This window comes from Lithobates pipiens, unplaced genomic scaffold (assembly GCF_037356315.1).
Source record: "Lithobates pipiens isolate NorthernLeopardFrog02 unplaced genomic scaffold, aLitPip1_a1.2 Scaffold_24, whole genome shotgun sequence".
Taxonomy (NCBI): domain Eukaryota; kingdom Metazoa; phylum Chordata; class Amphibia; order Anura; family Ranidae; genus Lithobates; species Lithobates pipiens.
This window is the reverse complement of record NW_027507786.1, coordinates 12777697-12803762: the sequence shown is the minus strand read 5'-3', so window position 1 is coordinate 12803762 and position 26066 is coordinate 12777697. Positions and strand designations below refer to the sequence as shown.

The window sequence follows — 26066 nt, the reverse complement described above, 5'->3', positions numbered from 1 at the left end:
TAGAAAGGCAACAGTAACTCAAATAACCACTCGTTACACCCAAGGTATGCAGAATACCATCTCTGAATGCACAACACATCCAACCTTGAAGCAGATGAGCTACAGCAGCAGAAGACCACACACCGGGTGCCACTCCTGTAATTTCAGCAAAAGTATCATTTTTTTCCTCCAGAACACCCTCTAAAAAAAGCCACCCTTGACTTCCAATTCAGTGACTTTGCCTAGACCGAGGTGATGTCACACCTCCTGACCAAGGGTGACAACACGGATCCTCCACAGATACAGCATGGTGAGTGTTGTCACCGTAGGACAGGAAGTGTGTTACCGGCAATATCACAAGTTAAAATTAAGGAGAAATAAAAAATAAAAAAAACACACACTTTGAGTTGAGATGACATCTCCATAAATCTCTTTGTGTTTTCTCTCAGATTTTTTGTTGGAAGGACACTTTTCCGAAAAGAGCTTTTCAGACAAAAACTTTTCATCAACTTTTCACCTGTCAGCGTTCCCCCACGATTTATCGAGCCCCGCTCTTCCGCACATATCCCTCCACTGATGCAAATCATTAAGACTTACTTTAGCTGTGAGTTTTGCCAGCAGCTCCTGAAGATCCATAATCCCCTGGACGAGGCTGAGGAAGTCGCTGCAGGTCGGGCAGGCTCGATAAGAGAAGACAAAAAGGAAAGAACGTAAGAACCGGGCGCAACCGCCCATCATCTCGCAGCGTGGATATTGGGGAATAAACATTGTAATCATACAATCCATAACATTACAGAATTGGCTCCATTTGTACAATTCCATTATAGGCTCAATGTAAAAACAAACACTTTCAACAGCCAATCAACAGCCTGCTTGGGACTACAGAAGATACATTGTAATACCGCCTGCAGATGTTTACACCACTTCATAATCATTTTCACAGCACTTCAACTGCTAAATATCCATAAATTAAGCGCTATTAACCTCAAAACAAAGGTGTCTTATTTACATTATTGCATATAAAGCGCTCAGCGTAAATCTGTTTCTGAAATTAAACTAAAGAGGATTCAAAAAGCTTATGTAAGTATATATAAAATGTAGAGAAAAGCAAACAAACACAGAAAGCTGCCATTGGTGTCTTGTTCTTAAAAATGCAAGTTCTAAGGTTTGAAAGGGATTTCCTATACTATTCCAAAAAAAATAAAAAATGTATATTTAATTAATTGAGGTTTTAATTTTGTTTATTTTAAGTGCTATTAACCTTAAAATGAAGATGTGTTACTTACATATTGCAGTGCCTACAATAAATAATACTTCAAAAAAATACCTGTTCAATGTTAATCTGATTAAGAACTGACTATAACATTATTATCTGTTTCTGAAATTAAATTAAACATGATTCAAAAAGCTTATTTACTGTAAGTATATATAAAATGTAGCAAGTTAGAGAAAACAACATAGAAAGCTGCCATTGGTGTCTTGTTCTTAAAGGTGCAAGTTCTAAGGTTTGAAAGGGATTTCCTATACTATTCCATTTATTATTTTTTATTTCATTAATTGATGTTTTAATTTAGTTTATTTTAAGTGATATTAATCCGAAATTGAATGCATGTTACTTATATATTGCATAATAAATAAATATATATATATATATATATATATATATATATATATATATATATATATATATATATACGGTATATATATATATATATAATATGCAATATATAAGTAACACACCTTCAATTATATATATATATATATATATATATATATATATATATATATATATATATATAATATTCAATTATATATATATATTATAAAATGTAGAGAAAAGCAAACAATATAGAAAGCTGCCATTTGTGTCTTGTTCTTAAAGATGCAAGTTCAAAGGTTTGAAATGGATTTCCTATACTATTCCATATTTTTTTTTTTTTATTGAATTAATTGATGCTATAATTTATTTGGTTTTAAATGCTATTAACCTGAAAATGAAAGGCGTGTTACATGCCAGGCACTATAGCTTTGAGTATAAGTTCTGGGGGTAACCGAGTACCAGTAGGCCTGCTTGCCTTATGGGAAAGGGGGCTGCTATAGCTGAAGAACACAAAAGCTATAGTGCCTGCTCACCTGCATTAGGGGTAAGCGGGACACCACTGTTAAGTCATCCCCAGGGCTTATTTTCAGCTGGAACTTGGTGGAATTCAGTTCCACCACCTCTGGTACAGGCCCTCTGCTTCCTCCTCACCACTATCACTTGTAAACACAGAAGTCTGGCTTGTTTACCAGTGATAGTTTGTGTAAGAGAACTGTTGTTGCGCTCCGGGCTCTCTCTCTCTCTCTCTCTCTCTCTCTCTCTCTCTCTCTCTCTCTCTCTCTCTCTCTCTCTCTCTCTCTCTCTCTCTCTATATATATATATATATATATATATATATATATATATATATATATATATAATAAAATGTAGAGAAATGCAAACAACACAGAAAGCTGCCATTGGTGTCTTGTTCTTAAAGATGCAAGTTCTAAGGTTCGAAATGGATTTCCTATACTATTCAATTATTTTTTTTTTATTTAATTACTTGATGTTTTAATTTAGTTTATTTTAAGTGCTATTAACCTGAAAATGAAGATGTGTTACTTACATATTGCAGTGCCTACAATAAATAATACTTGAAGAAAAATACCTGTTCAATGTAAATCTGATTAGGAACTGACTATAACATTATTATCTGTTTCTGAAATTAAACTAAACATGTTTCAAAAAGCTTATGTACTATAAGTACGGTATATATAAAATGTAGCAAGTTAGAGAAAACAACACAGAAAGCTGCCATTGGTGTCTTGTTCTTAAAGATGCAAGTTCTAAGGTTTGAAAGGGATTTCCTATACTATTCCATTTTTTTATTTTTTATTATTTGAATTAATTGATGCTATAATTTATTTTATTTTAAGTGCTATTAACCTGAAAATGAAGGTGTGTTACTTATATATTGCATATTATATATATATATATATATATATATATATATATATATATATATATATATATATATATATATATATTATAAAATGTAGAGAAAAGCAAACAACAAAGAAAGCTGCCATTGGTCTCTTGTTCTTAAAGATGCAAGTTCTAAGGTTCGAAATGGATTTCCTATACTATTAAATTTTTATTTTTTTATTTAATTAATTGATGTTTTAATTTAATTTATTTTAAGTGATATTAACCTGAAAATGAAGATGTGTTATTTACATATTGCAGTGCCTACAATAAATAATACTTGAAAAAAAAAAAACCTCTTCAATGTAAATCTGATTAAGAATTGACTATAACATTATTATCTGTTTCTGAAATTAAAATAAACATGATTCAAAAAGCTTATGTACTATAAGTATATATAAAATGTAGCAAGTTAGAGAAAACAATACAGAAAGCTGCCATTGGTGTCTTGTTCTTAAAGATGCAAGTTCTAAGGTTTGAAATTGATTTCTTATACTATTCCGTTAAAAAAATGGGCTCTGAACGTCTTTTGTGAAATGTAAGCAGTCTCTGGCTTTTCTACTATTCCGTTTAAAAAATAAATAAATAAATAAGAGATCAAACCTGATCTAAGCCAGCCAAGCCTGCACTGTCATGCTTGTGATATTGCGTTTGTTACACGTGTGTTACACGTGTGCTGCCTGTTTGTCTGTCCTGCTCTGCAGTTTGGATTTCCCTGTTGATGACCTCACATCGGATATCGACTAATCTCTGAACCCTGCCTGCCTTGCACCAGGACTGTCACTGAACCCCTCTGCCTGTCTGCCAACCGCAAGTACCTGTTTGCTTTGCTCAGATTGTGCCTGCCCTGGTGTGGTGGCCAGGCACTATAGCTTGGAGTATAAGTCCTGGGGGCAACCGAGTACCGGTAGGCCTGCTTGCCTTATGGGAAAGGGGGCTGCTATAGCTGAAGAACACAGAAGCTATAGTGCCTGGCCACCTGCATTAGGGGTAAGCGGGACACCACTGTTAAGTCATCCCCAGAGCTTATTTTCAGCTGGAACTTGGTGGAATTCAGTTCCACCACCTCTGGTACAGGCCCTCTGCTTCCTGCTCACCACTATCACTGGTAAACACAGAAGTCTGGCTTGTTTACCAGTGATAGTTTGTGTAAGAGAACTGTTGTTGCGCTCCAGGCTCTCTCTCTCTCTTTCTCTCTCTCTATATATATATATATATATATTGTTGATGACCTCACAATGGATAGGGACTAATCTCTGAACCCTGCCTGCCTTGTACCAGGATTGTCACTGAACCCCTCTGCCTGTCTGCCAACCGCAAGTACCTGTTTGCTTTGCTCAGTTCGCGCCTGCCCTGGCGTGGTGGCCAGGCACTATAGCTTTGAGTATAAGTTCTGGGGGTAACCGAGTACCGGTAGGCCTGCTTGCCTTATGGGAAAGGGGGCTGCTATAGCTGAAGAACACAAAAGCTATAGTGCCTGCTCACCTGCATTAGGGGTAAGCGGGACACCACTGTTAAGTCATCCCCAGGGCTTATTTTCAGCTGGAACTTGGTGGAATTCAGTTCCACCACCTCTGGTACAGGCCCTCTGCTTCCTCCTCACCACTATCACTTGTAAACACAGAAGTCTGGCTTGTTTACCAGTAATAGTTTGTGTAAGAGAACTGTTGTTGCGCTCCGGGCTCTCTCTCTCTCTCTCTCTCTCTCTCTCTCTCTCTCTCTCTCTCTCTCTCTCTCTCTCTCTCTCTCTCTCTCTCTCTCTCTCTCTCTATATATATATATATATATATATATATATATATATATATATATATATTGTTGATGACCTCACATTGGATAGGGACTACTCTCTGAACCCTGCCTGCCTTGTACCAGGATTGTCACTGAACCCCTCTGCCTGTCTGCCAACCGCAAGTACCTGTTTGCTTTGCTCAGTTCGCTCCTGCCCTGGCGTGGTGGCCAGGCACTATAGCTTTGAGTATAAGTTCTGGGGGTAACCGAGTACCAGTAGGCCTGCTTGCCTTATGGGAAAGGGGGCTGCTATAGCTGAAGAACACAAAAGCTATAGTGCCTGCTCACCTGCATTAGGGGTAAGCGGGACACCACTGTTAAGTCATCCCCAGGGCTTATTTTCAGCTGGAACTTGGTGGAATTCAGTTCCACCACCTCTGGTACAGGCCCTCTGCTTCCTCCTCACCACTATCACTTGTAAACACAGAAGTCTGGCTTGTGTAAGAGAACTGTTGTTGCGCTCCGGGCTCTCTCTCTCTCTCTTTCTCTCTCTCTCTCTCTCTCTCTCTCTCTCTCTCTCTCTCTCTCTCTCTCTCTCTCTCTCTCTCTCTCTCTCTCTCTCTCTCTCTCTCTCTATATATATATATATATATATATATATATGGACAATCATGCAAAAAAATTTGAATGAAATTATTACATAATAATGTAACAAAAAAAAATCACATAATAACCTATTTAAAAAGGTAAAAATAAATAAATAACTGAAAGAAGTTGCTATGCTTAAAAACTACCTTTCAAATGTGCTGAATACATTAATATATATTGTTCATCCTGCTACAGAGATTTTATTAAACACACACTAGCGAGGTGTGATATGTGATAATTTCATTCTAATATGTTTTTTGCATAATAATTGGTGTTATATTTATGCACAAATGATTATAAGCTCGTACCACTTGCCTACTGGGCACTTAAACCCCCCTCCTGCCCAGACCAATTTTCAGCTTTCGGTGCTCTCACACTTTGAATGACAATTACTCAGTCATGCAGCACTGTACCCAAATTAATTTTTTGTCCTTTTTTTCCCACAAATAGAGCTTTCTTTTGGTGGTATTTGATCACCTCTGGGTTTTTTATTTTTTGCGCTATAAATGAAAAAAGACCAAAAATTAGAAAAAAAAAAAGAATTTTTCTTTGTTTCTGTGATAAAATTATGCAAATTATTAATTTTTCTTCATACATTTTGGCCACAATTTATACTGCTACATATCTTTGGTAAAAATAACCCAAATTAGTGGATATTATTTGGTCTTTGTGAAAGTTAGAGAGTCTACAAGCTGTGGTGCGAATCATACAATATTGATCACACCTGATGTACTGGTGGCCGATCTCATTTCTTGTGACCCGAACAAGTCAGGAAAGTACAAATACCCCCCAAAGGACCCCTTTTTGGAAAGTAGACATTCCAAGGTATTTAGTAAGAGGCATAGTGAGCTTTTTGGGGTTGTCATTTTTTCCCACAATTCTTTGCAAAATTAAGATTTTTTGTTTTTTTATTTTTCCCCCCCACAAAATTGTCATTGTAATAGGTTATTTATCTCACGTGGCATGTGTATACCACAAAAAATAACCCAAAATACATTTTGCTACTCCTCCTGAGTATTACAATATCACATGTGTGGGACTTTTTCACAGCCTGGCCACTTAGAGAGACCCAACATACAGGGAGCGCCTTCACGTGTTCTAGGAGCATAAATTACACATCTAACTTGTTGACTACCTATTACACTTTTGAAGGCCCTGGAGCACCAGGACAATGACACGTGACACTGATGTGACACTGATGGCAGATGGCACTGATACGTGGCACAGATGGCACGTGACACTGATGTGACACTGATGACAGATGGCACTAATACGTGGCACTGATGACACCTGACACTGATGACAGATGGCACCAATACGTGGCACTGATGACACCTGACACTGATGACAGATGGCACCAATACGTGGCACTGAAGACACGTGACACTGATGACAGATGACACCAATACATGGCACTGATGACACATGACACTGACAGGTGGCACTGATGACACGTGACACTGACAGGTGGCACTGGGGACACATGGCATTAGGGACAGGTGGCACTGGGGACACGTGGCACTAGGCACGGGTGGCACTGGGGACAGGTGGCACTGGGGACAGGTGGCACGGATAGGTGGCACTGGGGACAGGTGGTACTGGGGACAGATGACACTGTTAGATGGCACTGGGGACAGGTGGCATTGATAGGTGGCACTGGGGACACATGGCACGGACAGGTGGCACTGGGGACACATGGCACAGACAGGTGGCACTGGGGACAGATGGCACTGACAGGTGGCACTGGGGACAGATGGCACTGACAGGTGGCACTGGGGACAGATCGCACTGGGGACAGATGGCACTGATAGGTGGCACAGGGAACAGATGGCACTGATAGGTGCAACTGGGGACAGGTGGGCATGTGTGTGTGTTTTACTGTGTGTGTGTGTTTTACTGTGTATGTGTGTGTGTGTGTGTACTCATAGTCACTGCGCTGCAGCTTCAGCATGGAAGCTCTCCCTCCTCACACGCTGTCTCTGTGTGAGGAGGGGAGCTGGCGATGAGAGATGATCTCATATGTTTACACCGCTCATTGGACAGGCCGATCGAGTGCTAAATGGCCGCTGTGATTGGCCATTTAGCACGATCTGTGATTGGCTGTGTCCGAGGGACACGGCCAACACAGAACTTCCCTGATGCGCGCCCGCGGCGGCGCGCATTGGGGAAGTAAACAGGAGGACGTCCAGGGACGCCCTCCCGGCAGTTAGCGTCCAGTCTGTAGCCGTCTGTTGGCTATAGGGCGGGCTCGAACTGGTTACATTTTTCATATTTTATAGCCCTCATGCAAGGGGGGAGTGGGGGTGTATTGAGCCTCGAAATGCATTGGATGTTTTATGTGATCATATTATGAACAATTAAAAACAACTTGGACTCTTTCATTATTTGGTTTGGCGCTCCTTTCTCTATTTTGATGTTTTAACACGTGAGCAATCTTTGTGTCTTTGTCTCTAGCAGTCCATTGGGGCAACATGGGGATTGGGCTCTGAACGTCTTTTGTGACATGTAAGCAGTCTCTGGCTTTTCTACTATTCCATTTAAAAAAAATAAAAATAAATAAGAGACCAAACCTGATCTAAGCTAGCCAAGCCTGCACTGTCATGCTTGTGATATTGCGTTTGTTACACGTGTGTTGCCTGTTTGTCTGTCCTGCTCTGCAGTTTGGATTTCCTTGTTGATGACCTCACATCGGATATCAACTACTCTCTGAACCCTGCCTGCCTTGCACCAGGACTGTCATTGAACCACTCTGCCTGTCTGCCAACCGCAAGTACCTGTTTGCTTTGCTCAGATTGTGCCTGCCCTGGCGCGGTGGCCAGGCACTATAGCTTTGAGCATAAGTCCTGGGGACAACCAAGTACCGGTAGGCCTGCTTGCCTTATGGGAAGGGGGGCTGCTATAGGTGAAGAGCACAGAAGCTATAGTGCCTGCCCATCTGCATTAGGGGTAAGCACCACTGTTAAGCCACCCCCAGGGCTTTTTTTAGCTGGAACTTGGTGGAATTCAGTTACACCACCTCTGGTACAGGCCCTCTGCTTCCTGCTCACCACTATCACTTGTAAACACAGAAGTCTGGCTTCCATGTTTACCCATGATAGTTTGTGTAAGAGAACTGTTGCTGTGCTCCAGGCGCACTCGCGCACGCGAGGGACCTTACGGGTCACACGCAAGGGACCTTACGGATCACACACGCACCAATGCGCGTGCGCAAAGGAGTGCGCTCAAAGGAGTGCGCGCATCCGCAGGAGTGAGCCTGCGCGCCCCTTTGGTGCCAGATGGCCTATTTAAGGGGCGCACTGACTTGTAACAGATGCTGACTGATCTTCAGCTGTTCCTGTGCCCGTACCCTGTGATTCCTGCTTTTGCCTGATTGATACCCGTTGCTGAACCCCTGGCTTTCCTTGACCTTGCTTCTGGCCTCTCCCACATGTCTGATTACTGGTTCTTGATTCTGGCCTCCTATTTGACCCTGCTCCTGTCTGATGATTTGGTACCTCGCTGCCCTCCTGCTTCCAGACCCGGCTGTTCCTGTCTCCTGTTTGGCTCCAAGCTGCCTGCCGTGTTTCTGCAAATCTGCTCCTGCAACTGGCTGCGACTTCCTGCATTCCCAAAGTCGCATCATCTGTCTCAAGCTTCCAGGGATCCATTTGCAGGCACTCGTCTTCCTCCTTTCCCTTGGGTCCTTCTGTCTCCATCCTCAGCGGGACCCAGGTTGGAGAGACAAGGAAGGCTGACCTTGTCACTTCGGACTCCGACCAGGTACGTAACAGTTTGTCTCCCAACGGCTCCCACAGATCTGATTTCCCGAGCTGCTCCCACTGAGAGAGCAGCAGGATGGGAACAAGGGAAATGAAGGTGCCCCGGGTGCATTGCGGATGCCGACATCCCCAATAGGTGATCTCCCTGAAAGCAGTAGTGTATTTAGCCTCTAGTTCTACTTTAAGCACAAATTTCTAAAAAAGTTTATGGAGAGGACTAAGAAGATATAACCATGCCAATGGTGCAGCAGAAAACATATAGCACAGTGAGGAAGGTTTGTGGTCCAGGATGATGAGACAGTCAAAATTGGAATCCGGCGCCCCCCCCCCCCCCCACAGTTGCGAAATGCCAGCCCCCCCACAGTTGGGGAAGCAGTGCGGCCGCTTTATGGGGGCGCTAGACAAATTTGTCTCTCAGCCCAGTCCGCCCCATACAACTGGCGCTACACTAACAGTGTAGCGCAAGCCAGTGGGGACTCTTTCTGTTCTGCCCCCCTGCAAAGTGCTGCCCTAGGCCTAGGCCAGGAGACAGCGCTGCCTGCAAGTGAGAGAGTTGGAGCCACCTACAGTGTGCTGGGGGGTACAGTACTATAGAAGGCTGGGTGCTTCAGCTTAATACAGCAAGCAACAAAGAGTAAGGTATGTGGAAGATGGTGGAGCTTTTAAGGGGGGGGGAGGGGGGGAGAGATGGGTGAAATGGAGGGGGAGTTGCATGTAGAGGTCAAAGCTGAAGAGGGGTGACAGTGAGATGTGGATGGGGGATGCAGAGATAAGCAGCTGTGGAAGAAGGCTGAACTCTGCTCTCTGTGTGCAGTGCACCCCGGAACTCTGCACTCTATGTGTAGCGCACCCCTAAACTCTGCACTCTGTATGCAGCACAAGCCTGAACTCTGCACTATGCACATAGCACACCCCCAAACTAAGCATGTAGCTCATCCCTAAACTCTGTACTATGGACCAAGCGCACCCCAGTACTCTGCATGTAGCGTATGGTGGGCCCTGTGTACCTCAGCCCAGCTGCTTCCCACAAAGCATACTATAGGTTTTTTTCACATATATCCACCCATTAAATTTGCCCCCCACCTCCCTACCAGATTCTACAGCTGCCTCTGCCCAATGCCAAGGCACTCCATTATGCAAATAGACTTACAGCTTCTATGATTGATGACTGGCCCACCTTTCCACCCCTTGCCTTCCTATAGACCAGTGACTCAGATTGCATTTGATAGCCAGGCATCGTCCAGGAAAGCTATTATAGATGTAGACATACGAAAACTTTTGGGGTCTGGGTGTATCAGGGTGCTCTAAGAACAAAGCAAGGATGCGATCATGGTCCTGGATGTACCTGCTCCATGAACCTTGGGCTACCCTCATCGGTAAGGAGCATACCCCCAGAACAGTCTGGCAGAGAAGCCATTGACTTTCATGGCAGCTGGAAGACAGCCAAGCATCCGGAGGAAAGCCACCATGAAAACATTAGTGGTTTTACTTTTAAGGCTCAGTTCACACTGTTGCGAACTGAAACTCACATGTCACGCGACTTAAGGTCTCACAAGTCGGATCACAAGTCATGGCAGTGTGAACCGAGCCCAACACCTATAAACATAATAAAAAAATATTAATATTAATATCCACCCATTGTGATTTAGGCTTGATGACTAGCCCACCTCTCCCCAGCCCTTGCCCTTCTATAGGACAGTGACACCACCAATTGTGTTTCTTGAAAGCTGGAAAGATTCAGGGTACTTTAAGAATAAAGCAAAATTGTGAGCATGGACATGAAAGTGCTTGCTCCACGGACCTGGGGCCACCTTCAGAGGTAAGATGTGTACACCCAAGACCAACTAAACGAGAAACCATTGAGTTTCATGGCAGCTGGGGACACCTAATCGTCCAGAGGAAAACTAACAGTAGTTTTACTACGAACACCAATAAACATAATAAAATAAGGATATTAATGTCTATTTGCTGAAATTTAAGTTTGATGATTGACCCACCTCTCCCCACCCCTTGCCTGCCTACAGGCCAGTGATACCACTGATTAAATATGATTGGCAAGCATCAAACATGAAAGTTGCAATAGGTTTAGGGTGCTTTAAGAATAAAACAATGTTGTGAGCATGGACCTGGATGTGCTTGCTCGTGGACCTGCAGCCACCTTAATAGGTAATGCGCGTGCCCCCAGAACCAACAATGTAGCTAAGTAGCCATTGAGTTTTATGGCAGCTGGAGGACACCCGATCATCCAGAATAAAAGCCATCAATGGTATAAACCAATAAACATAAAAACAAAATAATAATATTATTTTCTACTTTCTGTGATTAAGTTTTGATGATTGGCCCACCTCTTCCCATCCCTTGCCTTCTTATCTCCCAATACTACTTCACAAGTTCCTTGTGGTCAAAAATGAAGAGAAGCTGTGTCCATCAATGAATGTAAGAGAAATAATATTGATGTCTACTTAGTTTTGATGATTGACCCACCTATCCCCACCCCTTGCTTTCCTATCAGCCAGTGACACCACCAATTGCTTTTGATGGCCAAGCATTGACCATGAAAGCTGTTATAGATTTAGGTTGCTTAAAGACTAAAGTAAGTTTGTGAGCATGGACCTGGATGTACATGCTCCATGGACCTGAGGCTAACCTAATAGGTAACATGGATCACCCCAGAACCAACCATCTAGCTGGGCAGCCATTGAGTTTCATGGTTCATGGAGAATACCCAATCATCCAGAAGCAAACGATCAGTGGTTTTACTAATAACACCAATAAATATAACAACCAAAAAAAAAACATAATTTTTTATTACTCACCATAAAATCCCTTTCATTGACAGACACAGCTTCTCTTCATATTCGACCACACGTTCCTTTCGGTCAAGAATGAAGAGAAGCTGTGCCCATCAATGAATGTCAGAGGAATAATATTAATGTCTACTTAGTTTTGATGATTGACTCACCTATCCCCACCCCTTGCTTTCCTATCAGCCAGTAACATCACCAATTGTTTTTGATGGCCAAGCATTGACCATGAAAGCTGTTATAGATTTAAGTTGCTTAAAGACTAAAGCAAGTTTGTGAGCATGGACCTGGATGTACATGCCCCATGGGCCTGGGGCCAACCTAATAGGTAACATGCATCACCCCAGAACCAACAATCTATCTGGGAAGCCATTGAGTTTCATGGGAGAACACCCTGACCACAAGTTCCTTGTGGTCAAGAATGAAGAGAAGCTGTGTCCATCAATGAACGTAAGAGAAATAATATTAATGTCTAACTTAGTTTTGATGATTGGCCCACCTATCCCCATTCCTTATTTTCCTATCAGCCAGTGACACCATCAATTGCTTTTGATGGAGTTTAGTGGCTGATGAAGAATACCCGATCATCCAGAAGAAAACCATCAGTGGTATTACTACTAACACCAATAAATATAACCAGAAAAAAAACAAAAAAAACAGGATTTTTTGCTACTTACTGTAAAATCCCTTTCTCTGGGTTCATTGACAGACACAGCTTCTCTTCGCCCCTGTACACACGGTCGGAGATTCTGCCAACCAAATCCGTCGGATTTTGCCCGTCGGATTTAGTCCGACGGATTGTGTCCGAAACTGTTGCATACACACGGTCGGGCCAAGTTGGCGAAAAATCCGATCTTTCAGAACGTGATGACGTAATTTCGTTACGATGGGACTACATTCACGCTAGTAGCCAATAGCTTTGATGTAGGAATTTGATCTGAGCATGCGTGGCACTTGGTCCGATCAAAATGCTCTACACATGATCGGATTAGGTCCGTCCGGCCAAGTTGGTTGGGAAATCTTTCCAACATGTTGGAAAATTGGGTCGGACGGAGATTCGGACGGAATCAGTCCGATGCATACCACACACACAGTCGGATTATCTGACGTCACGGTCCGATAAGACTCATTCCGACAGATTCTCCGACCGTGTGTACAAGGGCTTCCTATTTGACCACCCGTTCCTTTTGGTCAAGAATGAAGAGAAGCTGTGTCCGTCAATGAATGTCTGAGGAATATTAATGTCTACTTAGTTTTGATGATTGGCCCACCTATCCCCACCCCTTGCTTTCCTATCAGCCAGTGACACCACCAATTGTTTTTGATGGCCAAGCGTTGACCATGAAAGCTGTAATAGATTTAGGTAGCTTAAAGAATTAAAGGGGGTTTGTGAGCATGGACCTGGGTGCTCATGCTCCATGGATCTGGAGCCAACCTAATAGGTAACATGGATCACCCCAGAACCAACAATCAAGCTGGGAAGCCATTGAGTTTCATGGCAGATGGAGAACACCCTGACCACAAGTTCCTTGAGGTCAAGAATGAAGAGAAGCTGTGTCCATCAATGAACGTAAAAGAAATAATATTAATCTCTAACTTAGTTTTGATGATTGGCCCACCTATCCCCACCCCTTGCTTTCCTATCAGCCAGTGACACCACCAATTGTTTTTGATGGCCAAGCATTGACCATGAAAGCTCTAATAGATTTAGGTTGCTTAAAGAATTAAAGGGGGTTTGTGAGCATGGACCTGGGTGCTCATGCTCCATGGACCAGGAGCCAACCTAATAGGTAACATGGATCACCCCAGAACCAACAATCAAGCTGGGAAGCCATTGAGTTTCATGGCAGATGGAGAACACCCTGACCAGAAGTTCCTTGTGGTCAGGAATGAAGAGAAGCTGTGTCCATCAAGAGAAATAATATTAATGTCTAACTTAGTTTTGATGATTGGCCCACCTATCCCTATCCTCCCTTGCTTTGCTACCAACCAGTGACACCACCAATTGCTTTTGATGGACATGCATTGAACATGAACGCTGTGATAGATTTCGGTTGCTTAAAGTATAAAGCAAGTTTGTGAGTATTGACCTGGATATGCTTGCTCCACGGACCTGGGGTCACCTCAATAGGTAACGTGCCCCCCCCCCCCCCCCCCCCCGAACGAACAATCTAGCTGAGAAACCATTGGGTTTCATGGCAGCAAACATTATGAGGAAACCCCCCCACACACACACACACACACACACACACATACATACAACACAGGAAGCCATTATCAAAACAACACCAATATCTACTTACTGCGATTCAGGTTTGGGCACTGTGTTATGTACCCATTTGGCATAAATATGAGCTTGGCATCTTGGATCACTCCCTGGAAACAAAAGACAATACTTATTATTAAGAGGATAAACTTTAAAATATTATATAATACTTTTATAAAATGGAAGATGGCTGAAAAACTCTGCATAGGCTTCAGAGCAACACACCGCCAGGCTGGTGACCTGCCTTTTGTCTACTGCAGTTAAGCAACAAGGCTAGGTCACCATCCTTCCCCCAGCCTGAGAGATTGGACAGTAAAGGAGCAGCAGCGTACTAATGAACTGATCCATATTCAGCAATCCAAGCCCGGAGATTGAGGTGAAGAACTTTTTTAACATGGAAGAATCCTTATAAACATCCTTCTGGTCTCAGGGAAGCCCGGGCTAATAACTGCAACCTCTACAATTTATGGTACGTTAGTGTGATGGTCAATAGGAAGAGCGCCCCTTACGTTTGTGCCCTCTCCTCATAGGTATCTATGTGCACTGCCCTGGAGGACATGTAACAAAACCCCCCAAAAAATGTTTGTAATCATTTGACCTGCGGAAGGTTTACCCCCCCCCCCCTTTCATGACCAGGCCATTTTGTGCTGTATGGCACTGCGTTACAATTGTGCGGTCATGCAACGCTGTACATAAAATGACATTTATATATATATTTTTTTCCCACAAATAGAGTTTTCTTTTGATGGTATTTGAAAACCTCTGCAATTTTTTTTTTGTTCTATAAAGAAACAATATTGACAATTCCGGGGAAAAGAAAGAAAACGATATTTATTACTTTCTGCTATAAAACATCCAAAAAAATAAATAAATCTTAGAAATCGAATTTCTTCATCAATTTAGGCCAAAGGGTATTCTGCTACATATTTTTGGTAAAAAGAATCCCCATAAGCGTGTATTGATTGGTTTTTGCAAAAGTTATAGCATCTACAAACTATGGGATAGATACTGGAATTTGTATTGTTTTTCTTTTTTTTAATTCTAGTAATGGCGACGATCAGCGACTTATAGTGGGACTGTGATAGTATGGCGGGCAGTCTGACACTAATTAGCACTTTGTGAGAACCAGTGGCACTAATACAGTGATCCGTGCTAAAAATATGCACTGTCACTGTACTAATGACACTGGCTGGGAAGGGGTTAACATCAGTGGCCATTGAAGAGTTAAATGTGTGCCTAGCCCAGGTTTATGTGTGCACAGTACTAAGCCTCCCCCTTATCCATGCATAGAGCCCCTTTGAGGTTGTGGGATTGCTCCAATGGGGGGGGGGGGGGGGGGATGAAGCCAGAGGCTCTAATAGGCTTCAAAATAGGGTGAAACCCATTTCCCAAAAGGAGAAGCTTTCCGATTGGCCGCCGAGGAGGAGGGAGGAGATGGAAGCTGCCGAGCGAGGGATTGAGAAGCTCCTTGTGATGCCTGCCGCCATGATGCCTGCCACTCGTGATGCCCTCAGCCATGATGCCTGCTGCTCGTGATGTCTGCTGCTCATGATGCCCACTGCCGTGATGCCTGCAGCTCGTGATGTCCGCCGATGTGATGCCTGCCACTCGTGATGCCCACCGCCATAAAGCTTGTCGCTCGTGATGCCCACCGCCGTAATGCCTGACACTTGTGATGCCTGCCACTGTATTGCCTGCTGCTTGTGATGCCTGCTGCTCGTGATGCCTCCTGCTTGTGATGCCTGCTGCCGTAATGCCTGATGCTCGTGATGCCTTCCGCTCATGATGCCCGCCGCCGTAATGACTGCCGCTCGTGATGCCAGCCGCTATGATAACTGCCGCTCGTGATGCCCGCCGCTGTGATTACTGCCGCTCGTGATGCCCACCGCCGTGATGCCTGCCGCTTGTGATGCCCGCCGCCTTGATGCCCATCATAAATGGGGTAAGTGCTCTGACTGGACAGGGGAGGTGGTGGGTGCAATGTTTGCTGCCCAAAAAAAAATTACCACCAGCCGCCACTGCTAAGGGATGTGCTTTGTGGGGAAACAAAATCCAGCATATCCCAGCTTACAGGACAGACCTCTGTATTGTTTACATATACATACACTGGGCAGTGTAAATATACTATATAGGACGATCAGTAATGCCCCGTACACACAATTGGACTATCAGGCGGACTTAGTGGTCCACCGGACAATTTGATTGGGTGTGGGCTCCAGTGGACTTTTTCTTCCCCAAAGTTCGGAGGACTTTGAAAGAAGACTTAAGACTCAAAATTGTCCACCAGACGTCGGACTTTCCAAATGAACAGACTTGCCCACACACGGACCAAAGTCCACTCATTTTGAACCTGACTTCAGGTACGACGGGACTAGAGAAGGAAGTCAATCTCACCACCTCCATCAGCGAGATTGACACCTTGCGAGCCCCATCGCCTGGTAGGGGTTTTAAGGGTAACCCCTATGCCAAAAAATGGCTTGGGGGCCCCCCCAAAGTCCATACCAGACCCTTATCTGAGCACGCAGACCGGCCGGTCAGGAAAGGGGATGGGGACGAGCGAGCACCCCACCTCCTGAACCCGTACCAGGCCGCATGCCCTCAACATGGGTGGGTACTTTAGGGAAGGGGGGCACCCTGCGCCCCCCACCCAAAAGCACCTTGTCCCCATGTTGATGAGGACAAGAGCATCTTCCCGACAACCCTGGCCGTTGGTTGTCGTGGTCTGTGGGCGGGGGCTTATCGGAATCCGGGAGTCCCCTTTAACAAGAGGGCCCCCAGATCCTGGCCCCCCACCCTATGTGAACCCTCGAAGTTGGAAGAAGACCCCAGGACAGCGACAACGACAAAGGAGAAAGCCGGGCTCCTCCGCTAGCGAAAGAGCGGCAAAAGAGCAGAGGATAGTGGAGGAGCCCGGCGAGAAGACCCCCGAAGTCGGAAGAAGACCCCCGGAGCTGCCTAATAAACTACTTTAAAAACCTGTGTAGTGTGTTTTTTTATTGGCACTTTTTTACCTCAGGTGAATAGGTAGGGGTACCCCATACTCATTCACATAGGGTGGGGGGCCGGGATCCTCTTGTTAACGGGGGCTCCCGGATTCAGATAAGCCCCCCGCCCGCAGACCCCGACAACCAACGGCCAGAGTTGTTGGGAAGAGGCCCTTGTCCTCATCAACATGGGGACAAGGTGCTTTGGGGTGGGGGACCCCCCCTTCCCCAAAGCACCCACCCCCCATGTTGAGGGCATGTGGCCTAGTACAGTACGGGGGGGGGGTGGTGCTCGCTCGTCCCCACCCCCTTTCCTGACCGTCTGGGCTGCATGCTCGGATAAGAGTCTGGTATGGACTTTGGGGGGACCCCCACGCCATTTTTTGGCATAGGGGTTACCCATAAAACCCATACCAGGCGACGGGGCTCACAAGGTGTCAATTTCGTTGATGAAGGCGGCGAGATTGACTTCCTTCTCTAGTCCCGCCGTACCTGAAGTTATGTTCAAAATTAATGGACTTTAGTCCGTATGTGGGCAAGTCCGTTCATTTGGAAATTCCGGCGGATTGTCCGTCGGATAGTCCGATCGTGTGTATGGGGCATAAGTGGTTAAAGTGGTAGTAAACTCTATTTTTACCACTTGTAACCCTGTAATAAAGCTTACCTGTAGGTTCTGTGAATATCTCCTAAACATGCCCAGTTTAGGAGATATTCAGAGTGCATGCAGCCGGTGACGTTCCATATACGGCACAGGCTCTGAAGATCCAACGCGGTATGCCAGACCATCAGAGCCCATACCATATATGGCGGCTCCCAAGCGCATGCGCAGGAGTGATGTCATCATGCCCCCCCGACACTCATGTAGCAGGAAGCCGTGTATCCGTAAGAAAGACTGGGTGAAGATGGAAGCCCTCTTGGCGGTGACATTGTGCTGCTGGAGGGGCTTTGTTTTAAGATAAGTCTCTCATAATGTGCTAGTATGCGATTGCGATGCATACTAGCACATTATACCATTGCCTTGCAGGGGATTTTTTTTTTTTTTCTTCAACTGCGGTTTACTACCGCTTTAAAAATCCACTTTCGCAGGGAGTAATGATTTAAGTAGTGCTTACAGTGAAACATTAAAAATTAAAAATTCTTTTAAATAACAAGCCTGGAGGATGCCCTGACTCTGCCGGTGATAGCGGCGGGTCTGTACGATGTATACAACAGCAACACTGATATTTTCTATGACAAAAAAATAAAAAAGTGGCTTCCAATTGTTGGCAAAATAACAGTTCCCAGGCCAAGCAGACGGGGATTCCATTCACCTGTAACAGATCCCTATCCTAGATGACAGTCTGCTATAGATGTTAATGAGTGACCCACGGACAAAAAAAAAAAAATGGCATGCAGGTTTCCCCGTAATGCAATCCAGACACTTCAGGTCTGGTAGGGATTTTAAGGGTTACACCATGCCAAAAAAAGAAAAACAGTCATGGGTCCCAGTGTATACTAGCCCATTATGCTTTTTTTTTTGCAGGGGAAAAAAGAGGAAGTAAAACCCATCAGGGTTACATAATTGCATAGTAGGTGAGGTTGAAAAAAGACACAAGTCCATCAAGTCCAACCTATGTGTGTGATTATATGTCAGTATTACATTGTATATCCCTGTATGTTGTGGTCATTCAGGTGCTTATCTAATAGTTTCTTGAACCTATCGATGCCTCCGCTGAGACCACCGCCTGTGGAAGGGAATTCCACATTCTTGCCGCTCTTACAGTAAAGAACCCTCTATGTAGTTTAAGGTTAAACGTATTTTCTTCTAATTTTAATGATGTTTTCTCCCTTTTGTGGGGTCACCAGTACGGTATTTATAAATTGAAATCATATCCCCTCTCAAGCGTCTCTTCTCCGGAGAGAATAAGTTCAGAGCTTGCAACCTTTCCTCATAATAAAATCCTCCAGACCCTTTATTAGCTTTGTTGTCCTTCCTCTTTAATGAGGACAAGGGCCTCTTCACCACAATCCTGGCTGGTGGTTGGGGGTCTTGCCCTTCCTCTTTAATGAGGATAACGGCCTCTTCACCAAAACCCTGGCCTGGTGGTTGGAGGTTTTGCCCCTTCCTCTTTAATGAGGACAAGGGCCTCTTCACCAAAACCCTGGCCTGGTGGTTGGGGGTCCTTTCCTTCCTCTCTAATGAGGACAAGGGCATCTTCACCACAACCCTGGCCTGGTGGTTGGGGGCCTTATGCATTATGGTGAAAAAACATCTGACAATACTGGCCCCCCCAGCCCCCCCCCCCCCCGTTATACTTACCTGACCCCTCGAAAGTCCCGTGCTCGTCCCCAACATCCTCTTACCGATCAGCCTGGCCAGAGACAGCAGTGGATGGATTGAAAGCAGCGCAGCCATTGGCTCGTGGGAGCTTGCCCGCAAGCACTCCACATCATGCGAAGGAGCTTGCATGAAGTTGTGGAGTCCTTGCGGGAGGGAGCAGAGAGAGCCGCCGAGGGAACCCCAGAAGACCAGTTTCGGGGGCCACTCTGTGCAAAACGAGCTGCACAGTGGAGGTAAGTATAACATGTTTGTTATTTAAAAAAAAAAAATCCTTTACAACCCCTTTAATGAGGACAAGGGCCTCTTCACCACAACCCTGGCCTGGTGGTTGGGGGTCCTGTCCTTCCTCTTTAATGAGGACAAGGGTCTCTTCACCACAACCCTGGCCTCGTGGCTGGGGGAGGTGATCTATCTGAAAAATAGCAGAGATGAAAGATCACTGGGGAAGCCAGCTGGGTGGACCGAGGAAGCACACGGGGATGCCCAGGCAGCAAAATGAAAGGAACCCTGGATGAAGGGGGGGTGGGGGGCAGCATATACTTAAAACTGAAACTGATCCCCTATATTTCCCTCCAGCAGCAGCTCTGAATACCGGTGGGAGGAAGAGGAGGAGAAGCTGGCTTTCAGCTGCTGCAGGAGGAAAATATGGGGGACCGGTTTCAGTAAATGCCGCATTCCCCCCCCCCCCCTCATGTCCAAGGAAGGGATACAATCTACCTGTCACCTGCCTGCGATTGATGGGTAGATCACAAATCGATGGGTTGCCAACCCTCGCAGTGGACTCTACAAAACTAGTGCTGCAGCCTTTCGGGAAGAGCTATGAGTTTTCTGATTACTGGACATTCTGCACACACATAGTATTTACAGCATCACTGTGTTGATTTGGTTGTGCAGCATAGGCGTGCGCAGGGTGTGTGCCGGGGGTGCCTGGGCACACCCTAATCACTCTGTGTGGTCCCCCTACTGCCTTGGCTTCCCCCTGTGTTGCGCCCCCCCCCCCATGTCAATTACTAGCCCCTTCCTTTTATAAATGAACACATAGAACACACTCACCATGCTCATTCACAAACTGAAGCATAGTAAACGCAGTGGAAACGTCTTGTGTTGTGTTAGATCCCCCATTTGGTGTTAAGCTGCAGTAGGGGGTTAAAGGGCTTATCAGGAGCGCTGACCTGCCAGGGGGGGAGGAGCCAAGCAGCCCGCCGGTCCCTAATGAGCGAGGAAATTCATTCCAGTAATGCAAAGCATTAAACTCGTCCTTAAATAAAATATGGGCCTGGCTCATGGAGGATGGGGGGGGGGCACTCGTAGAGGAAGGCTCCTGGAAACCGCCATGTGTTCAATTTCTGCAACATGAGAAAATAATTAACGCAGAGCGGTTTCCCATTCGCTGGCCGATCAAATATTGATAAGGGGAAGTTGTTAGATAAATCAGACTCGCGCACTTTTTCGGGAGAAACGCCAGGCCCAAGTCGCATTAAAAAAAGGACCTCGTTTCAGCAGAAAAATGTGCATACTGCAGAATTTAGGCCAAAATATTCCGCTTCTCCACTTTACAGAGGGACCTACTAGCCTCGGCACACAATGCAGCTTCACCGAAAGCTCTCGCTGACACCGCGTGGAGGAGGTTTGTACACTGAAGGTTGCAGCATTTGCAGTACATACCGTTTTGGATGGTGTTCGGTTTTTACTGCTGTCTGTTTGCCGCTTTACCCACGTGCCTACCGGGCACTTTCACCCCCTTCCTGCCCAGGCCAATTTTCAGCTTTCAGCGCTGTGACACTTTGAATGACAATTGCGCGGTCATTCTACACTGTAATGCCGTGTACACACGATCGGAATTTTGGTCGGAAAAAGCTCTGATGTTTTTCCCGACGGAATTCCGACAGGATTTCGCTCAAGCTGTCTTGCCTACACACGGTCACACCAAATTCCGACCGTCAAGATGATGAGGCAGCACTGATGGGCACTGATGACACGGTACTGATAAGTGCCACTGATGGGTATTGATAAGGAGGCGGCACTGATAGGCTGCAGTGATGGGCATTGATGAAGCGGTAGATAGGTGACACTAATGGATACTGATAGGTGGCACTGATGGGGCACTGATGAGGCGGCACTGATGGGCATTGATGAGAAGGCTGCACTGATGGGCATTGATGAAGCGGTACTGATAGGGGGCACGGATGGGCACCAATGAGGCGGCACTGATAAGTGGCACTGATGGGTGTTGATAGGTGGCACTGATGGGCACTGATGAGGTGGCACTGATAAGTGGCATGGGTGGGCACTGATAGGTGTCACTGATGGGCACCGATGAGGTGGCACTGATAAGTGGCACTGATGGGTGCTGATAGGTGGCACTGATGGGCACTGATGAGGTGGCACTGATAAGTGGCATGGATGGGCATTGATAGGTGGCACTGATGGGCACTGATGAGGTGGAACTGATAAGTGGCATGGATGGGCGCTGATAGGTGGCACTGATAGGCAGCATTGATGGTCACTAATAGGTGGCACTGATGGGCTCTGATATGCGGCACTGAAGGGCACTGATAGCTGGCTCTGAAGGGCACTGGTAGGGGGCAATGATAGGTGGCACTGCTAGGTGGCGATGTTGGCTGGTACTTACGAGGAGGCACTGATGGGCACTGATTGGCAGCACTGCTAGGTGGCACTCATTGATGAGGAGGCACTGATGGGCATTGATAGGCAGAGCTGCTAGGCAGCACTGATGGCTGGCACTGATTGGCAGAACTGGTGGGCACTGTTGAGACTGCACTGATAATCAGTGATATTTGCATAACTCCTCCTAAGAGCCAGCCCACTGCTTGCAACAGTATGGAGGGCTGTAGAGAGTACTGAGGCCGGGGGGGGGGGGGGGACTGTGATGTGTTCAGGAAGCCATGTACAGCCCCCTGCTGGCCCCACCCACCAGCCATGATCTGCCTGCATTGCATAGAGAAGCACAGAGCGGAAGGTACGTAATGAAAACAGAAAGGTTTTTTTTGGAAATCTCATTAGCATGTTGATGAAGGGAAAGAGAAGAACCGGGGAAGCGAAATGTAAGCAAATTAAACTTTAAAATAATACTGGAGTTCTTTCTTGGAACTTTTCCCGCGAGCGGGAATGCTTCCTAATATTAGGCCGGAGCATCTGCCAGGCACCGCGACCAGAGCCGGGCGATCGCTTTATAATCATTAGATGAGAGCGGCTCTGTTAATTACACCGGTCCCTGTGTTCGCTATTATTTCATACCAGCCGAGCCGAGCGAGCGGGCTCGCAATCCGAAGCCTAATGCCTGCTGCTTAAGTGGAATGTCTCTCCTTAATGCGCGCTCAACGCCAATGCAACAATAACGCAACATAAAATGCAAGAAAATAAATAAAAATTCAATAACGGCAAAGGCCTCCTGAAAAGGCCAATAAACATGAATTGTGCGACGGTTCCCATAAAAGAGCTTTTAATAAGTTTGGTGGTTAAAGAACGAGTGTACCTCTGCGATAAAGACGGATATTAACGGCTATGCGGCTTCTCACACCTGGCACAGCAGCTTGCGAGAGGCACTGGCTGGTGGCAGCAGTAAGGGTGATCAAGAGGGGCCCCGAGGGGAAGAAGACAAGAAGGCCAGTCAAGCCTTTTCCGGAAGGCTTCATTTTGATTAGTGATTGGGGGAGAGGCAGCAAAAATGCCCGATTGAGGTGCGTTTTTTGCCTGCCAACTGAACCCCCCTTGAGACACAATAAGCAGCAGATGGGAGCATTTACATGCTGCGGTCCCGAGGCTTCACTTCGTGCCTGCAGCAAAGTTTACCCAACGCATAGCGGGCTTGCCGCACCACTGAACGTTAAAGACATGCCGGAAAAAATTAGGTTAAAACAGGCGGTGAGGAGGCGTCACATTGCTCCCATCAGTGCCACTTATCAGCGCCCATCCATGCGACTTATCAGTGCCGCCTCATCAGTGCCCATCAGTGCCACTTATAAGTACCGCCTCATCAGTGCCCATCAGTGCCACTTATAAGTACCGCCTCATCAGTGCCCATCAGTGCACCATGTAAGTAGACTTTGAAGCACAATCGCCTATCAAATGTCAAAAATCTACCCTAAGGTAAGCAAGCCACCTATCAGTGCCCTTCAGTGCTGCCTATCAGTGCTCATCAGTGCCACCTATCAGTGTCCAGCCGTGCCACTTATCAGTGCCACCTCATCAGTGCTGCCAATCAGTGCCCATCAGTGCCTCCTCATGTGCCACCCAGCAGTGCTGCCTATCAGTGCTGCCAATCAGTGCCCACCAGTGCTTCCTCGTCAGTGCCAGCCAACAGTGTCGCCTATCAGTGCCACCTATCAGTGCCCTTCAGAACCATCTATCAGAGCCCATCAGTGCTGCCTTTCAGTGCCCATCCGTGCCACTTATCAGTGCCGCCTCATCAGTGCCCTTCAGTGCCACCTATCAGAGCCCATCAGTGCCACCTATTAGTGACCATCAGTGCTGCCTTTCAGCGCCCATCCGTGCCACTTATCAGTGCTGCCTCATCAGTGCCCATCAGTGCCGCCTCATCAGTGTCCATCAGTGCCACCTATCAGTACCGCCTCATCAATGCCCATCAGTGCACCTGTAAGTAGACACTGAAGCGCAATCCAAACACGGATCGGGCTTAAAAATAAAATGGAGATTTTGACTATTCTAAGGAAAGCAAACCAGACAATCCCTTCCACCATCACCAAAATGCACACCAGATACTGATCTGAGCATGCATCTAAGGACCCATGTAAAAAAAAAAAAATATTTAGGTGGTCCCCCCCCCCCCCCCCGCAAATTCCATACCTCACCCTTGGGGTCTGGTATAGGTTTATAGGGGAAACCCCTGCAACAACCTACTAGCCTCCTTATTAAAACATGCAGTCTGGAAATGGGGGAGGTAAGCTTATGCGCCCCGTCTCTCCCAAACTATGCCAGCAACATGCACTCAACATACTGTGGGGGGGGGGGGGGGGGGGGAGGAAGTAACTTGCCAGTTGCCAGGGGGATCCCAGTAATGTCACTGACCAAAAATGGTCATGACCATATTTGGCGTCAATGATGTCACTCGCCAGACCCAGCTTCTTTGTTAATTCTTTTAGCAATGGGGATCGGGAGGAGATGTCTTTTTTACCATTGTGCGAATGGAACACAAGAGTGGAACATGTAAATTGGGTTAGTGGGATTGGCGGCGTATTCACATCAGATAAGTCCCCTGTCTACAGACCTTCACAACCACCAGGCCAGAGTTGTGGGGGAAGAGGCCCTTGTCTAAGTTCCCTGCCTGCAGACCCGCACAACCACCAGGCCAGGGTTGTAGGGAAGAGGCCCTTGTCTAAGTCCCCTGCCTGTAGACCCTCACAGCCACCAGGCCAGGGTTGTGGGGAAGAGGCCCTTGTCTAAGTCCTTTGCCTGTGGACCCTCACAACTACCAGGCCATTGTTGTGGGGACTAGGACCTTGTCTAAGTCCCCTGCCTGCAGACGCTCACAACCACCAGGCCAGGGTTGTAGAGAAGAGGCCCATGTCCTCAGAAACATGGCATGTGGCCCAGTATGGCTGAGGAGGAGGGTTTGTGCATGAGCTTGTCCATCCCCTACCACCCCTTTTCCTGGTTTACATGGCTGCACGTTTGGATAAGGGTCTGGTATGGATTTTATGGGGGAATCCATGTTTTTTTTTTTCATGTATTGTAAGTGGGGATTCCCCATTAAAATCCAGCAAAGGTATTTCGGAGAGGACCCTGAGGAGAAGAATAGAAGGGCCAGTCAAGGCAGCTCTTTATCTGTGCTTGCCCATTGCTCATTCCTACAGAAGAAAGCTGTCTGGGAACATGCACATCTAAAAAGGCATTCCAGAGATGCCTTCTTTCTCATAACCTTGTATATGCAGTTACTTTGTGCCCAGGGACATTCCCACAATGACTTTATCAGACACCAGATGGTAAAACTAAACCGGCAGAAGGTGAGGTAAGCTCTCGGGGACGGCAGGAAAAAGGTTGAAAATTATATTGAGAACATTCCTAATTTGCCCAGATATACTAAATATCCAGATGCAAACATTTTAATCAGTAGTATGCTTATGAAGGTGGATGCCATGTGTTGGAACCATCTGATTTCTACATTAATTTTGTTTTTATATCATGTCCAACAACCAATAGTGTGGCAACGGTGTAAATATAAAGAATCTGAATATCGGGGCTGGCAGTTTCTACACACCAGTTATTGTGTTTTGGGGGTGTAATTCTGCCCCTTCATCAGGGCTTAAGACAAGGGTCTCCAAACTTTCTAAACGAAGATAAAGCTTACAGTTCTTCAGACTTTAGGGGGGACAAAATGTGGCCAGTGGGAGAAAAAAAATACATCAAGCTTGGCAGTCAGTGGGATCTAAAAAAAAATTGCATAGTGCATACTGCTTACTGTAGTCTGTATGAGAAATAATGCCTCAGTAGAGGGAAAAGTGCCCCACTGTTGGTGTCAGTTGGAAGAATAGTGCCCTATTGTTGGTGTCAGTTGGAAGAATAGTGACCTATCATTGGAGTCAGTTGGA

The 26066-nt window shown here is 45.9% G+C and overlaps 1 protein-coding gene across 1 annotated transcript in view; it reads right to left on the bottom strand.

Annotated features, from left to right (window-relative positions):
* NELL1 (neural EGFL like 1) overlaps window positions 1-26066 on the bottom strand; it is a 1213537-nt gene that overhangs the window by 768838 nt on the left and 418633 nt on the right. Inside the window, exons 6-7 of the mRNA XM_077453437.1 lie at window positions 14231-14303; window positions 577-659 (exon numbers count right to left, since the gene is read on the bottom strand). Of these exons, the coding sequence (XP_077309563.1) occupies window positions 577-659; window positions 14231-14303 (156 nt within the window). The remainder of the gene's footprint in view (window positions 1-576; window positions 660-14230; window positions 14304-26066) is intronic.